General features: G+C 31.1%; 1 protein-coding gene across 1 annotated transcript; it reads right to left on the minus strand.

Moving 5' to 3' along the window:
• Positions 1-10970: 10970 nt before the first annotated feature.
• Positions 10971-15733, minus strand: LOC108755195 (sugar transporter SWEET1). The gene is made up of 4 exons (XM_018498076.1): positions 15599-15733; positions 13684-13761; positions 13322-13604; positions 10971-11222 (listed from the first exon to the last, which is right to left on the minus strand). Exons 1-4 carry the CDS (start codon positions 15673-15675, stop codon positions 11007-11009), a joined length of 654 nt encoding a protein of 217 aa, XP_018353578.1. The 5' UTR covers positions 15676-15733; the 3' UTR covers positions 10971-11006.
• Positions 15734-17396: the final 1663 nt, after the last annotated feature.

Here is a 17396-nt window from a genome sequence, read left to right on the forward strand (position 1 = left end):
GTGCCAAACGCAAGAAGCACTTGCACTTACATTAGGAGTGACTCAACCAGCAATTTCACATCGCTTAAAATCGTTGGGAATGATTCAAAAGCAAGGAAATTGGGTTCCATATGAACTGAAGCCGAGAAACGTTGAACGCCGATTTTTCACATGTGAAATGCTGCTTGCCAGGCATAAACGAAAGGGTTTTTTGCATCGTGTAGTCACTGGTGATGAAAAATGGATCCACTACGATAACCCAAAGAAGAAGAAATCATGAGGACCACCTGGCCATGCTTCAACATGGACAGCCAAGCCGAACATTCATGGGAAAAAGCTCATGTTGTGTATTTAGTGGGATCAGTTAGGTATCGTTTATTATGAGTTGCTCAAACCGAACGAAACCATTACTGGGGCTCTCTACCGAACACAATTGATGAGATTCAGCCGAGCACTCAAGGAAAAACGCGCCTACTACTCCAGACACGACAAAGTTATTCTTCTGCATGATAATGCTCGTCCACATGTCGCGGTGCCGGTCAAAACCTACTTGGAAACACTCAATGGGGGAAGTTTTACCCCACCCGCCGTATTCACCAGACATTGCTCCTTCTGATTACTACCTGTTTCAATCGATGGCGCATGGCCTGTTTGAGCAACACTTCACATCATATGAAGATAAAATTGAGTCGATTCGTGGATAGCTTCAAAAAATGAAGCGTTTTTCCGACGCGGTATCCGTATGCTGCCAGAAAGATGGGAAAAAGTAGTGGCTAGTGATGGACTATACTTCGAATAAAACATTAGGTACCGTTCTTTCACAATAAATGCCCAATTTTTGATAAAAAACGGCGGAAATTTATTTATACTCCTAATATTTTATTCTGGATTAATAGTGTTTGAGATCAAAAGATGATCGCGCAATATTGCATATCGGCTGTTAAAATCTGCATGAAATTTGTATTTGCGTTATCCATCATATTTCAAACAGTATTTCGTTATTCTTTGTGCATGATATGGGCTTCTAGAAAATTCTAGAACATCGATGTCATTCAAAAGTTTATTAGCGTTTATACTTTCTCTAAAAAGGGGAGTTCATGTATACAAACATACGGCTATCTAACGGCTACTCAAGTCTAACGATAGAAAGCAAGAGAGCGCGAGCAAGAATGCGCCTCAGCGACTAACAGCATACCTCGTCGCCAATCGCACTCGCGGATTTTCTTTCGCGCATGATCGCAGGACCCTTTTCGCGAAGAAGGCTCTGAACTACCAATCGCTCTTTGCGACCGCGGGTCATCTCAAATTTTTAATTTTAGAACCTTCTCATTGGCATTTAGCGAGAAAGCGCCTTGTCTCGCTAGGCTGGTAAAAAGTCGAATCAGGCTTCGCCACGACTCCTTTTAGTATCCGTCGAGAAAGCCACTGAGATAAACCGCCGAAAAGTTTCTTGTAATTTCCGTCATGAGTATTTCGTCTGAAATTTAATTATATGTAGTGAACTGAGTAAAAGGAATAAATCTGTATTGTGCATAAACCTGTAAATTGTGTGCCTTTTTTCGTGGCATTACATTAGAATACTTCGTCCACTCTCTCAATTTGCATTTGTCGCATACTCTCGAACAAATAAGAAGCGTATACTATTACTAAATTAAAACTAAATTAAGTTAAAAGTTAGATGTCTTGCCAACTTTCATGGAATTTGAATTTTTTAAATATCTGGACAATTTAAACAATTTTTATTTTTTTGAACAGATATGTAAAATTGACAAGAAAATTGGTTGGTTAAGATCAAAAGATTTAAAATTAAAGAAGTCTCAAATAAAACCGATTTCTTATATTTGTTTCGACTTCTATCAATGATTGTCAAAATAACATTCTTAGTGTATCTAATATTAATTTTGACAATAGTGACTTAAGTGACACAATATAGAAATAATAGATATTTCCCTTAAAAATTTCGGAAAGGTTGCTTCTCTTGATATTTTAAATACAAAATAGTTCGTTAATCTGAGTTGACATTTCTATAGAGATACAATATTTACTGCAGTTAAATAAGAGATTTGCATTCCCTTTCCCAGTAAAAATAACGTGACAAGAAGTCCAATGTTGTTTATAAGATCTCGTGTAAGAGTTGGGATAACTTTTGTTTGGGACAACATTTCGATTGGGACAACGTTACAATACTGGATGAAGAGCCTCACTACGGGAAGAGATTGATTTTGGAGATGATATTCATCAGGAGACAGATGCACGGACTCAATTTGCAGACGGATATGCTTTCGGACGGAGGGGCTTTCCAAGGCCTATCTCCCGATCATAGACAAGCTATAAAAGCTTGGGTTGCTGTCACGTCTAGTCAGTCAGTGTCGTTGGTACGCAGTAATGAGTTTTTCTGGCGTGATTTTTGATTTTGATTACTTTCCAACTTTCATTTTTATGGAATTGATTAACGTTCCAATGCGAAATTTTTCATTTGTAAACTTCAATAATACTAGCTGACTGGCTAAAATATCGAGAACCGGTTTTTGAATAATTTATAGTAATGTTTGCGATACAGTTTGTGATTTGTGATCAGGGTGAGCGTTCTTATTTTCGAGATGATTAATTATAATCTTAAGGTTTTTGATAAATTAGTAGATAATTAGTAGATAATTTTTCATATTTTCCATTTCGATATTTCCATTTTTCGTTCATCTTTCTTTTCTTTTTTTTCGTTTTATTTCACTCTTTTTGGCGTTTAAATTCTCAAGGTAGGATGCTCATTATGATAAGATAATTTTTATTCACAATTTATGTACAATATATTAATTTTTTTGTTGTCTCTGAGGAAGGCTCAAAAGTGAGCCGAAACATGTAAGCGCGTTTTAGTGAATAAAGAAGTTTCACATTTCATAGATATATTACTTGCGCGACGTCTTCTGCGCTTGATTCCTACTGCCCTACTGTATCCTTTCCAGTTCTTTGAAAAATAACATGGATAGACCAGTAGTTGAATTCATAAAACATATCAATAATAATATACATATAATATATAAATGTCCTGATAAGATTACGAACTTTATTAGAAATAATTCAATTATTATTCTTGAAATTTTATAAGGAATTTCCTATTAATAAACCTAATGATAAATTAATTTGTAATTGGTTAAATATAACTAAAGCATTTAAAAAAAAACATCCAGAAATATTAATCACTATTGCTGACAAAGGGAATGTCACGGAATAAAGACAATTTTATATCAAGAATGGAGGAGTCTTCTCCGAGGAGATTCTCTCGGATAACGATACATACGAAAAAATCGATAAAAAAATATCCTATCAAAAAATTAATTTGTGACTTGCGTTTCTTGCTTGTTATATAAAAAGGTAAAAGGTAAAGTTTTTACTTTATTGATGATTCCACATATCGGAGGTTACGGACAACTGATAGTACTATTTTCAGAGCATATGAATTAACAAAGATCCATAAACAGGATAACTCCTTAAGAATTATCATGTCATCTGTTAATAGCCCATTATATTATTTTTCATTGTATCTGCGTAATATACATTAACGATTCTACACTAAAGCTTCTAACCATATTAAGAATAGCTTCCATCTTATCAAAAAATTAAAAAATATTCGTTTCGAATCTAATTACTTTGGATGTCGTTTTGTTATTCACCAATGTTCTTGTAGAATTGACATCTGATAGTATCATTAAGAGATGAGAATGCATATTCAAGAAAATTAAAATTCCTTTGAAAAAATTTTTGATTGTTATTCGTTTGGTGTTAAATACCATTTTTTTTGTAAAAAATTTACAAACATCTTTGGGACTCCTATGGGATTACCTTTGTCCCCAATCATTGCTGATATGGTTATGCAGGATTTAGAGGAAATTGCAATTAGGGAGGTATCTATACGGTTGTTTTATTTTCGATATGTGGATGACATCAAATTTTAGTAGGTCTATCAAAGAGCATTAATGATATTTTGAAGTTGGCATTGACGGTAGATTAAGTTTTTTGGATACTATATTATTGGTTGAGGAACAAAGCCTTGTTTTTGACAAATATCGCAAGACAACTTTTTCGACAGATTTCTCAATTTTAATTCAGCATCCGCATTGTCATAAGAAAGGCGTAATCAACGAGTTTGTGGATAAATAATACGCTTATGTCATCCTCGTTTCCAGCAAACCAAAATCTAATTAATACTATTAATATTTTTTTAAATAATGGATATCTACAATTCATCTTTTCCTCTATACGAAAAAGAATTAAATTTTATATGGATAATATTAACAGAAAAGTTAACAAAAAAGTTAAGGAGAAGTCTTTTACAATTCCTTACGTAAAATCCATATGAGAAATTCTTTCCAATTGTTAATATGTTCATTGTAAATTAGCTTATTCTATTCCGAATTCGCTTAAAAATTTCATTAAAAAATGAAAAGATAGATTGGCTCCATTATGCAATCAAAACGTAGTCTATAAGATTTCTTGTGATAATTGTGATGCTAGTTACAAACAAAAAGACAATTAAAGACAAGATTACAGAAACGTGTTTCCGATATTAATAGAAGATCTAAATCGCCATCGGTGATTTCCACTGCATTGATCATAATCACAATTTAAAAGGGGTTTAAAATTTTGAACATTAAATCCTCTTACAACAAGAGATTAATATCGGAAATAGTCCATATAACAAGACAGAAACATGAAATTAACAAGCAAAATGATACGGAATCTCTGCCGGAAACATATTCTAACATCATACATTCCCTTTCCCCTTCCTAATACTTCTCTCTTTCCTCCTTCCACATATTATGTCTCCGCATTTATTTATCTTCTTTTTAACTCACAACGTTGTCAGATACTGTCGATGCTATACGTTTTTCTGTTCTAATACAGCACAATGGCTTATAAAATTTCTATATCCATTGCATTACTCTTTTAATTTTTAATTTATAACAGTTCTGACTGAAGAAGACATTTATAGTTTTGTATTTTAATACGTACTGATTTATTGACTTGTTCATTTTTAATCTGCAATTGATACTAATGTTAATATAACTCTAACGGTTTTCTGTATTATACGTTTTTAATAATTTTTTCTTCTGTTTGTCTACTTTTAATTATTGTTAGTGGTTTCTTTTATACTCTGTAATTATTTATTAATTGTATTCGTAACTTAACAACTGGTTTCTTTGAAAACCTTCTTTTAAATAGATTGATTTTTTACTGAAGAAAAATGCAAGTATCAGAGCGTCCCGATTATATTGAGCAATTTCAATGCGTCTCACTTTTACCATCTTAATGGACACATATTCGTAACAAAGAAGGAAGGCATAAGCATTTGATATGTATCTACATTTTTTTAAGTCTATTTTAATTTTATAATGTACATTTTTTTAAGTCTATTTTAATTTTATAATGTACAGAACACCGTTTTTGTGTCATGAGAATCCGACTTTTATTGTAATATTATAATATTATTCTAACATTGAGAATGAACCGATCAGCGTCGAAACGTTTGTACTTTTTACTAATCTAGTTTTAAATATTAAACGTTATTAATTTTAATCAGTTTATAACCCTTGTTATTACCTATATTTAATTTATTTCAATTGAGCAATTCTATTAATTTATATTAAAAGTTATGTTATCTTGTTATCTAAAATGTGATCCTCGAGCCTGTTGATACACACTAAGCGGCCGAGGAAAACATTTTCAATTGCTTCACGCTTGAATGAAGAGATGAGAGCGAGAAGGACGGGCTCACGCTGTTTTACAATTGACTAAGTCGCCTTCGGTGTCGCCGAGAATGAAGGAGATAGCGAGAACATAGTGCGAGAGTCAGAGCTAGCCCTCTTCTACCACCTGAAACAGGCATTGCTTGGCACGATCACACATGGATATGGACTCAACCTTTTGCGTGTGTTGCGTGAAGTCATGGCACTCGACTGCAGCTTGCCGGTGTATTCGCGTATCTCCGTCCACATAACGTAAAATGCCGTGACAATAAGCGCTAAATTGTACAATATAATTAGAATAAATTGGTAATTATTTTAACAACCTGACTTCTCTAAAATTGTTAAGATTCTGTCACTGTAATTATAAATGTATAAAAATTCATTTATTTTTCGTATGTCTCGTGATTATATGCATATTCGATATGACTACAGTGAAGTCAATTTAAATAATTTGAGATAATAGCAATATGATTGATTCCTAATAAGATTGCCATTCCGTATTGTACACTATTTTCTATCCTCTTGTACATTCTATTATAATAACTAATTTCGAAATTTAATTAATAAGATACTGTATCCAAATAAATGAAAAGTTGATGTATTAGTTACAAAAAATCAATTAAAAAACTATAATAAACTTTATGTACCAACGTTTTTAAATAAATAAATGTAAAACATTTATGTTGTATTCTCTAATAAATATGCGCAGTTTTGATTGCATTTTAGAGTAAGGAATATTTTTCGATCATGACATCGTATAAGGAATATTCTAAGCATTTTAGGAAAAGTATAAAATATAATCACAATCTTTTATTCAAATTTGATCAAATTGCACGAAAAAGAGTTTAAAAGCATTTGTAAAACTAAAACAAACTTGTGTATCCATATTTGAAAAGAATCCTCTAGATACTTGTAGTTCTGGTTTTAGGAAAAAAATGCAAGTTTTCTTAACAGTTGACATTTTTTATTGGTATCAAAGAATTATTCTTAAATGATGTGTTTATATCGAATTATTCTTAAATGGTGTGTTTATGTCAAATCATTTCAGCATGAAATATTGCTTTGTTTAACATTAATTACATTAAATCGACTCTTTCTCTCTCTCTGTCTATGTCTCTCTCTCAATTATTTTAATGCAAAGTTATCCATTCTAACATTTAATGCTCCGCTATTGCTATCCGAAATTGTGAAACAAGAAAATAAAGAATGAATGCAAGTTATATTTAAATACAATAACAAATTCTTTTTTTATTCTTGTATTACACTGCAGTAAAACTTTCTTTGATTTTTGCTTTCGCCAAATATCAAATGTACCCTCTCATTTTAGGTTCCAAAAAAGTTGGTTCAGCCACAGACAACAAAGTTAATATTTTGCAATCGATAGAATAGATAAAATGTACCAAAAACTATTTTCTTGTTTCAAAGAGAAATTAAATCATATATATTTCTATATATATAATTAATTTGACATTTCATTATATGGCTGCGAACATATAGTTTATTTCGTTTTGGATTACGTATCATTGATCACATTTTCAGATAACATACAGTTATTTCAGGTATAGTTATTTAATAAACGGAAAGAGAACATTCGATATCGGGTCTATCAGATTGTAATGTATTATTTTGCTGAAACATATTTCCATATTAAAATATATTTGATAACAATGTGGTTATATTTGTAGTGTTGAATATATTATTGCAGACATTCTTAAGAATTGTTTAATAGTTTCGATGTTACACAAGTAAAATATTGAACAGAGAACACTTTCAAAGCGTTCAGAATTGCACAAATATCAGATCATCAAAACTCGGTGAAAAGTCATCCCAAATAAAAATAAAAAAACGTTTAAAAGCTTGAAACTTGTACTGTAACATACTTTAGGTTGTTTTTCAAAAAAATTTCTTTTTATGGTTCCGCGTATCTTAATAAATATCACATTATTACAATATATATAATACTTAAAATTACATACATTCAACAGTCTGAAGCTTGATAAAAAATGTTTTAAAAAAATTTGATAATTTTACATAAAAGTATAGAGATTTTACCTACACAAAATGTTTCAGTCTAATTTACGATTTTTCTTGATCGATCACGTCTAATGTAAATACATTAATAAGTACACGCACGCACGCCCGCCCGCCCAAAAAAAGCCCGCGCGTACGCACGCACGCACGCTCCTCCATCCAAAAAAAACCTGACCACTAAGTTTTTCACAAACTTTTAATATCTTCAAATAGTAATAACTCAGTGAAAAATCATCGTAGCGAAATGATTAAAAAAGTCTTTTAAAGATTGAAATCTCTACCGTTTCAAACCGGTACTTTAAAAAACGGTCTGATATTATGTAAAGTTACACAAACATAAATGAAGATGCATAAATTCTGAAAATTTTTTATAAAATTTGCGAAGTTCTATGGTGCCAATTAAAAATTGCGCACAAATGGGGTTTACAGTTTTCGAAAGAGTGAATCTTTATCTTTAATTGCTTTTTTTATAGATCACTGTACGATTTACTGTATTTATTTTCACAGAGATAATCAACGTTGAAGTAAAAATGATCCTTTTTATTCAATGTTGAATAACTCGGTGAGAAAAAATCGTACAACGCTCAATAAAAAAGCAAATTAAAGATAAAAATTCATTTTCGATTGCTGTAAACCATATTTTTGTGTGAATTTTACTTCACGCCATAGACCTTTATAAAATTTGATCAAAATTTTCACATTTGACGGATATCCATTTGTGTCCGTATAGCTCCATAAAAGATCAGTCAGACTGAAATATCAATTATCGATTTTGACAATAGAGATTTCAAGCTTTAAAAGACTTTTTTTAAACATCACGCTACGATGATTTTTCAATGAATTGTTACTATTTAAATATATTAAAAATTTGTGAAAAAACTTAGTGGCCAAGTTTTTTTTGCATGTGAGTGAAAACATTGATATTTTGACGGCAGTTACTATTTTACGACGATAGAAACAGTTATATTGGGAGTATAAATAAGTTTCCGCTGTTTGACAAACAATGGCGCTTCCAGTATGTTATAGTTAAAATTGTCAGCTATAAAACGTCACATCGTAAGGTTGGACATCTGGCAAGAACATAACCTTGAAATATTAGCGATTTTGCATCAGCATCTTATATCTTTTTTCGTGCGAAAATGTCGAGTTTTGAGCCGAATAAGCATCATTTGTGGGAGCTTTTGATTTACTTCTTTAATTTGAAGAAATCTGCAGCTGAGACGCATCGATTGCTTGTAGAAGCATATGGTAAGACTGCCTTAAGTGAGAGAAGTTGTCGTAAGTGGTTTCAAAAGTTTAAGAACGGTGAATTTGACGTCGAAGACAAAGAACGTAGCGGAAGGCCGAAAGTGTACGAAGACGCGGAATTGGAAGCATTATTGGATGAAGATTCGTGCCAAATACAAGAAGCACTTGCACTTACATTAGGAGTGACTCAACCAGCAATTTCACATCGCTTAAAATCGTTGGGAATGATTCAAAAGCAAAGAAATTGGGTTCCATATGAACTGAAGCCGAGAAACGTTGAACGCCGATTTTTCACATGTGAAATGCTGCTTGCCAGGCATAAACGAAAGGGTTTTTTGCACCGTGTAGTCTATACTGGTGATGAAAAATGGATCCACTACGATAACCCAAAGAAGAAGAAATCATGGGGACCACCTGGCCATGCTTCAACATCGACAGCCAAGCCGACCATTCATGGGAAAAAGCTCATGTTGTGTATTTAGTGGGATCAGTTAGGTGTCGTTTATTATGAGTTGCTCAAACCGAACGAAACCATTACTGGGGCTCTCTGCTGAACACAATTGATGAGATTCAGCCGAGCACTCAGGAAAAACGCGCCTACTACTCCAGACACGACAAAGTTATTCTTCTGCATGATAATGCTCGTCCACATGTTGCGGCGCCGGTCAAAACCTACTTGGAAACACTCAATTGGGAAGTTCTACCCCACCCGCCGTATTCACCAGACATTGCTTCTTCTGATTACTACCTGTTTGGATCGATGGTGCATGGCCTGTCTGAGCAACACTTCACATCATATGAAGATACCAAAAATTGGGTCGATTCGTGGATAGCTTCAAAAGATGAAGCGTTTTTCCGACGCAGTATCCGTATGCTGCCAGAAAGATGGGAAAAAGTAATGGCTAGCGATGGACAATACTTCGAATAAAACATTAGGTACCGTTCTTTCACAATAAATGCCCAATTTTTGATAAAAAACGGCGGAAACTTATTTATACTTCTAATAATATAATATAATCTTTTTGAGTGTAGTTGTTGTCTTAGAGCTAAATGAATATTATATATCTACACACAGATCGAAATAATACTGAATTATTTAAAGATAGTAAGTAAGTTATATATTGTTAATATTCACACAAGATAAACACATTCGATCTTTCTGTGCTTCCCGCTTTATTCGAAAGCTGTTCTTGTTTTCTTACGACTTACATCACGGGCAGAGTTGGTGCGCACTCAGTATACTTTAAAGTCATTGTAAAAATCAGCGTAAAGATGTACGTTTAATAAAAATAGAAACGAATTAAACCACAAAATCCTCAATACATTTTATTGTATTTAATAAAATATACATTGCGTATTTTATTAATTGAGATCTCACTTTTGCATTCAAATTAGGTTAGTGTATAACAGCTTTAATTGAATGGGCTAGTGAAAAACGAAAATAGTTGTAGTAATTATTATTGAACGTCATGCTTATGAATACTTTTGTTCAGCATCACATTAATAAATATTTCCCGGAGTTCCAGAAAATTTGATTAAATGATCTTTTCTCGTGGTTTTGCATTCTTTACAGAAAATTTGACAACAAACAGATAAGAAAAAATTTAAAAAGTGATTCTAGATGAAATATATACAGTTATTCAATAGAAAACGGTGATTTAAGATAAAAACAAGAAAAATAAAATTGCGATGATAGATGCTTCGTTTAATTATAAATGTCTAAATATTCATGTACTTTTAGTAATTTACTTTTTATGTAAATTTTAAAAATCTATAATTTAAACTTTATTCGTAATTTTTTCATTCTTATTCTTAATTTCTATTTTATTTTAAAACTACTCTTTAAATTTTCTCTCACCTGTTGCTGAATATCCTATATTAAGATAAAACTTAAGATAAAATAAACGTATACTTCTAAAAAATTATTGATTTACTTATAATATATGCAGTATTTCTTATACAACCCTAATCAATCTAATTACAGAAGAAAAGATATAATTAATGTTTTCATATGAAGTAAGCTTGATCTGTTCGTTTACTTGGGTAAATCAAAAACAAAGAAAGTTGAAAAGCTGATAAAATACAACCCATAAAATTTGGTATTTGTATAAATTGATCACTGAGCAGACATCCATACGCAAACCATTGGCAAGAGACTACCATAGAGGACATTATGACTGGAAATGGTAAACTGTCTGTGCTTTTCATTCTAATCACATGTGCCTATAACAAATTTGTAATTATTTATTATCAATACATACAGTTACATTGTAAAAAAGGAGAATAAGACCGTTTTTGTGCTTCTATGGATTTTTATTAGACAATTTTTTTGTATTGTACGATTACTAGGAATGTGAAAAATATTCATTATATGAGACAAAAATTCGATCCATAAAGCTTTAATTAATTATTAATCTAGATATAGTACTATGATATGCAAGTCCTTTTCATAATAAATGAATTAATAAAATATTTTTGATTTATTGTACATTTTATTTTATTTTTTTGTTTTTGGTTTTTGTGTTTTTAAATTTTTTTGCAACTGAAAATCACATCATTGCATAAGAGTACCCTCCGTATGTCAAGTGTAATAAAAAAATTTATTTTTTCACAATGAGCTGTATTCATTTTAGGGGATGATAATCTAAAATGGCGTTAATATGATAGCAGAGCAGGATAATAAATAAAAATATTTTATTAATTCACTTATTAGTCATGAAAAGGGTTTAGGTATCACAGGGCGATATCGTAATCCGTTCTTATTTCAAGACTGCCTAAGTAATGTCTTAAGACGCTAATACGGCCCTCTGATTGTTTAGTGACTTCTCAATACTGCACTTAAGAAAGGTCTTGAATATAAGATCTGACTATGAATAGTGATATATATAATTAATAATTAGAGCTTTATGGATCAATTTTTTCTCATATAATAATTTTTAACATTCCTAATGATCATACAATAAAAAAAAATGTATGATGTAAGTCTGTAGGAGACATAAAAATACCTGTACAGGACCATAAAAGAAAACAATACAAGAGCAAAAAGGAACAAGACTGAATTTGTACTAATTTGTATTGAAAGTAAGTTAATATTTTTTTCCTTAAAACGATTTTATTAGTATATACTGACAATTTATATGTTAGTAATTTCAACAATAGAACCGATGTGAATTAATTCAACTTAAAAAAATTTTTAACATGCAATAAATTAGTTTGGTTTGTCTTTGTTTTTGTATTTATTTGTCTCATCTTTCTTTCGTTTTTAGATCAGTGTTCAAAATCAAATTTTGAAAACATATTATCGCCTTTTTTTTGAGACATTACTGTTTCCAAGAAAGCATCACCAATTCAGCATCACTTGTATCTGTTTATACCGTTTTTTCATTTCGTTTATATCTTTAAGGAGGTAATTAATAATTAGTAATTATACTGAAATTTCAAAATAGAGGTAAAGCTAATTTCGTTATTTCTGAAGATATTTTTAATCCGCAATAAGTTTGAAATTTCAGTGCTATTTCGGATTGGAATGAGTACAAACGATTCCGAAACAGCACCTTGCAGGTTTAAAATATTTTAAAGTAGGATGCTAGGATTTTTTTTCTTTATATTTTTGAACTCCTTAAGGTATAAACGAAAAGAAAATATTACAAATTTAGCTCAATTTAATGCTCATCGAAAAAAATTTTGTTTCTTAAAGTTGAGTGTCAAGCACATAGGTTTTGTTATTGAGGTCACTAGCTTGTAGATTAAAAGTATATACTAATAAAGTCATTTTAAGCAGAAAAAAGAATATAAAATATTAACTTACTTTCAATGGTATAAATTAATATAAATTCAGTCTTGTTCATTTTTGTTCTTGTATTATTTTTTTATGGTCCTGTAGCACTTTAAATATTACATAAGCTAGCAGCGCCACTGTTTCCTTAGGAAAGACATAATATAGAATTGTACAGAACAATTTGACAGTACAAATTAGTACAAATTCAATCCTATTGATTTATAATATTATTTTTCTTTTATTTTGAATTGATCCTGCCAGCTTAATATTAAGCCAGCAAGGCCATTTTTTTTCGAAATGGCACACAGTACAAAATTTTCATTAATAGTACAATTTAGTACAAAATAATTAAAAATTCCGGTAGGTTCGACTTGATTCTGCTGGTTTGATCCTGCTAGCTTTATAGAGTTCACAAAAACGACTTTATTAACCTTCCTCCTTAATATAATATTTAAAAAAATATACATATTTTCTATCAATAATTTTACTAGATGAGATTTATTATTTTGTGAATACAAATAAAAAAATGTTATTTTATACTTACAAGTGTTATTAATGGTGACGCAAAGAATAATATGGTCAAGCTGCAACTAAGAAATCCTATGTGTTTCTCAGCCAAAATTCTGTTTTTTTGGAAAATACTGTACAGATATACAAGCGAAATCAAACAAATCGCTAATGTAAACTGCTTAATAGTAGTTGATCTTTTTACGTTATATAAGATATAAATTAATATATAACATATTTGTAATATTGTCCCAAATATATTTACAAATATAATAAACAAATCTCCAGTAAGTATTCCATATCTTAGCCACAAACTACAACTGTAATGATAAAAATATAATTCTAAATCAACCATTTATACTAATATTGGTAAATATTGCTTAATTATATGATACATACGACATAAAACATGTCACAAATGCCAATCCCGAGCTATCTCCAGTTGAACCATTTCTAATATATTTTTTACACACTAATCTGTAAAATTTATTCATTTTATTTTATTTGTCTGATATTCAAATCGAACAGTTTAATTATATTGTATGGTAATGAAATATCTTGCAAGATCTAAAAGTATTATTAATATAATTGGGTTATTTGTGTCTTGTGTTTCTTTAAGAGCAGCTCGCTAAAAATTTAATGGTCTCTATATTTTCCCTTAAAAAAGTTTGATATTAGGAGATAAAGCATTGTCGACATCATTTCATGCACATTCTTTAATGAGAGTGCTTCAGAAGTTCACGTTGGTCACAAATGACCCAATCATCTGTAAAATAAATGCTTTTTCTATAGTTGAGAAATTTTTATTTTTTTATTTTTAACTAATTTTCGTTTATATGCAAAGATTTCATTAGCTATTAAAAAAAATTTGTGCTGAAATGTTAAACTAGCGTTATTTAAATGTTATAAATATCATTATATGTTAAGTAGTGTCCAAAAAAATTTCTTTTAATTAGTAAGTTTTTGTGACATGATACCAATAATACATTATTTTAAAATGTAAAGGCAATATACATATATTTAAGTTATCTCCCACAGCAAAAAATATCACAAAAGCATGGTGACATGCAAATATCTGCTTTGTCACAGATGTGACATCGCTATGATGTGATGATAAAGTTTTGATAAAAATTATATCTTTCTATAATACTATTATAATAACAATAATTATATTAGAACTCTCGAATTTTAAATAATATAAAAGAATAAATATAGTAACCTAATGAGAGTCAACAATGATAAGCGGCAGAGTTATTTAGTAAACAATCAATAATCAGATTGGATTGATGTCTTCTTTATTTTGACTATTATAACACATATACCCAGATGGCAAAATGTCTGCAGTATTCTAACAGACTGTCAGCAGGTTCGAGCAGAAAATGACAGCAGTCTGCCATCAACTGCGTCTGCATTAGGCTTGTGTTTTACACAAGCTCTGTTAACATCGCCTGTCGACATAATGTGAAGACAAATTGTTGGCAGAAACTGAGCAGATCCTACTGACATTATCTGATGCTGACAGATTCTGTTATGTTTCTTCTAGCAGTATGTCAAAAGTATTATCTAATTCTGTAACAATTTTATTGATATTTGTATATCTAATTCTATAACAATTTTATTGATATTTGTTGGCATAGTGTGCAGCAGACATTTAAAAAAATCTACTTTCTATAGATTTGGCTATCTGGGTATTAAGGTAATAATGTGATGTTACTGATAAATTTTATACTGTAACCTTTTAATAATTACATAAGTGAGGTCACAATTTCCTTGTGATCGTATTGTCACTGTTAAGTTTTATATGGAGGATATTTCGATTTATACCCATATATACTAAAAAAACATCATTTTCAAGTTTCTGAATAACCTAATGCTTTTTGGACTACTAATAATAATTTTTTTTTCTTTCATAGTTTGGAATGCAACTTTAAGATATAAAACATTATCTTTTTCCTCACTTGTATTTTGAATTGTTTGTGTTCTGAGATATGAACACCCTCATATACAGAAAAGAATCAGAAAATCATTATGGATTAAGAGTCTAACAAAATATGCAACTATGTCAATTATATTAAATAAAAACTAAATAAAATATTTAATTCGGTAAATAAAATTATATGAAATAAAAGATATGAAGATGTATGAATAGTTCATAATTCGAAACATAGAAATATAAAATATTTAATCATAGATTGATAAATAATACAAAGCATTAAACGCATTTTTAAACAAAAAATATAAATTATAGTAATAAATTTAAAAAAAAGTAAATCTCAATGTTTAGTAAACTATCAACGTTATTTAAATTACTTACACGCCAGCCAGAAACTGTAAAACAGTACAAATTGATGCGGATAACGCAAGTGTATTCCTAATCTCCATTGAAATCATAATTTAAAATATACATTTCTTCCACGTATTAATTGTAATTTAATAGTTTATCTAACTTATCTAGTACACATTATATATATGTACATACGTAACATACCACACTTGTCTATACCAATCTATAGACTATACAGTCTATTGGTCTGTTTTTCTGTTCCTACACTAAACCGCACCATAGTGAAAAGTAAAACTGGTGGAAGCAGAGAGAAACCTGAGAGAGGACATGCCAGCCCAAAACCTGTAACCGCAAAATGCTGCCGCGCACTACTACCCCCTGACAAAGTGGATGTAAACTACATCGCTCGGACGGTAATACGTCCACTTTTCTGAAGGTAATATGTCCACTTTTTAGTAATATTAATAATAACGGAAGCAGCTCCGATAACCTTGACCTTGACATATGTTATCAAGGTCATGACCCTGAGTAACCTCCAACAGGTTTTAGCCTTTGCTCATCCTTCGTTAAAAAGTTCTCAACAAAAAAAGTATAAAAAAATAACGATTTATTTTTGTTTTATACAATATTAAAAGCTTTTATATCCTTCCTTGCTTACGTAAGGACTTTCTACGCATAGCAACTTTCACCCCCCCCTCCTCCCCCCTGCTTCAGGAGCGCACGACTCTCACCACCGACTCTCACCCCTCCTCGCCCCTGCTTTAGGAGTGCATAACTTTCACCTCCGACCTAGAGTCGTGCGCTCCTGAAGCAGCAGGAAGGAGGGGTGAGGTCGGAGGTGAGAGTCGTGCACTCCTGAAGCAGGGGGAGGAGGGGTGAGAGTCGATATTAGATTCATACAATTGTGCTCCATTCACAAATTATGCTTCAGAAATATTCATCTCTGCAATCTTACATGCGCGTAATGTTTATTTTATTTTCTTAAAAGAATTAACATTAAGGTTATATTATATTTTTACAAATGTATTAATATTTATATTTTAAATAAGCTATATACATATGAATTGTATTTCAAACATTTTATTTTTATTAAACACATTTTTATAGTTTAATTTTATAGTATTAATTTTATTTGTTATTATTTCCTTATTAAATACTAAAATTTGAAAAGCTTATAATAACAAAATTAATCTAAACTTTTTTTGTATAAGTACTTTAAGTATTTAAAAAAATGCAAATATAAGTTTCATTGCGACGCAAGAATTAGGAATTTTTATTTTCAATAAAATAAGGAAACAGTATATTTTGTCAATAACATAAATTAAAAGAAGAGCTGATGAGCCAAGGTTAATTATATGTATGCTTGTAATTATAAATTTTTATACACAAAAATTTAAACAGTGTCAATAGTTTCAATCCGAAATATTTTGTTTATTTACAGAACAATATAACCATGCAATTTCTGCATCTAAAGCTGAAACGTTGCTGTATTGAGTGATATAAATGTCAATTAAAAAAAAAATAGAAGATATATGCTGTTACGTCCAAGCTCCGCGCGCATGCGGAGGGGGTGAACGTAACAAGGAACCGAATTAGACCAATTTGATCGTGTCCAGACTCTGGACCGCAAGGGAGCCGTGGGGAAGGATCGACGCAAATCGAGAGGCGCTTCATCCTGAGGCTTCTAATGAACCGGGGGTCGACCGGAGGACGAAATGGAAACCTCTGTTCGTGCTCCGCTAAACGGACACGAGTCGAACGTACTTTTAAAGGGCCCAAACTGGGTCAGTGCGCCGAGAGGGCTCACTTTAACGCCAGCTGCGCCAGT

This window comes from Trachymyrmex septentrionalis, unplaced genomic scaffold (genome assembly GCF_001594115.1).
Source record: "Trachymyrmex septentrionalis isolate Tsep2-gDNA-1 unplaced genomic scaffold, Tsep1.0 scaffold86, whole genome shotgun sequence".
NCBI classification, from domain to species: domain Eukaryota; kingdom Metazoa; phylum Arthropoda; class Insecta; order Hymenoptera; family Formicidae; genus Trachymyrmex; species Trachymyrmex septentrionalis.

Excerpts from the sequence above, each read along its gene's own strand:
- LOC108755195 (XM_018498076.1), bottom strand. The coding sequence starts at position 15,675 with ATGATTTCAATGGAGATTAGGAATACACTTGCGTTATCCGCATCAATT. Across the intron at positions 13,762-15,598 it reads TTACAGTTTCTGGCTGGCGT|ATTAGTGTGTAAAAAATATA; the intron begins GTAAGTAATTTA and ends TAAATTTTACAG. Across the intron at positions 11,223-13,321 it reads CGTCACCATTAATAACACTT|GCACATGTGATTAGAATGAA; the intron begins GTAAGTATAAAA and ends AATTTGTTATAG.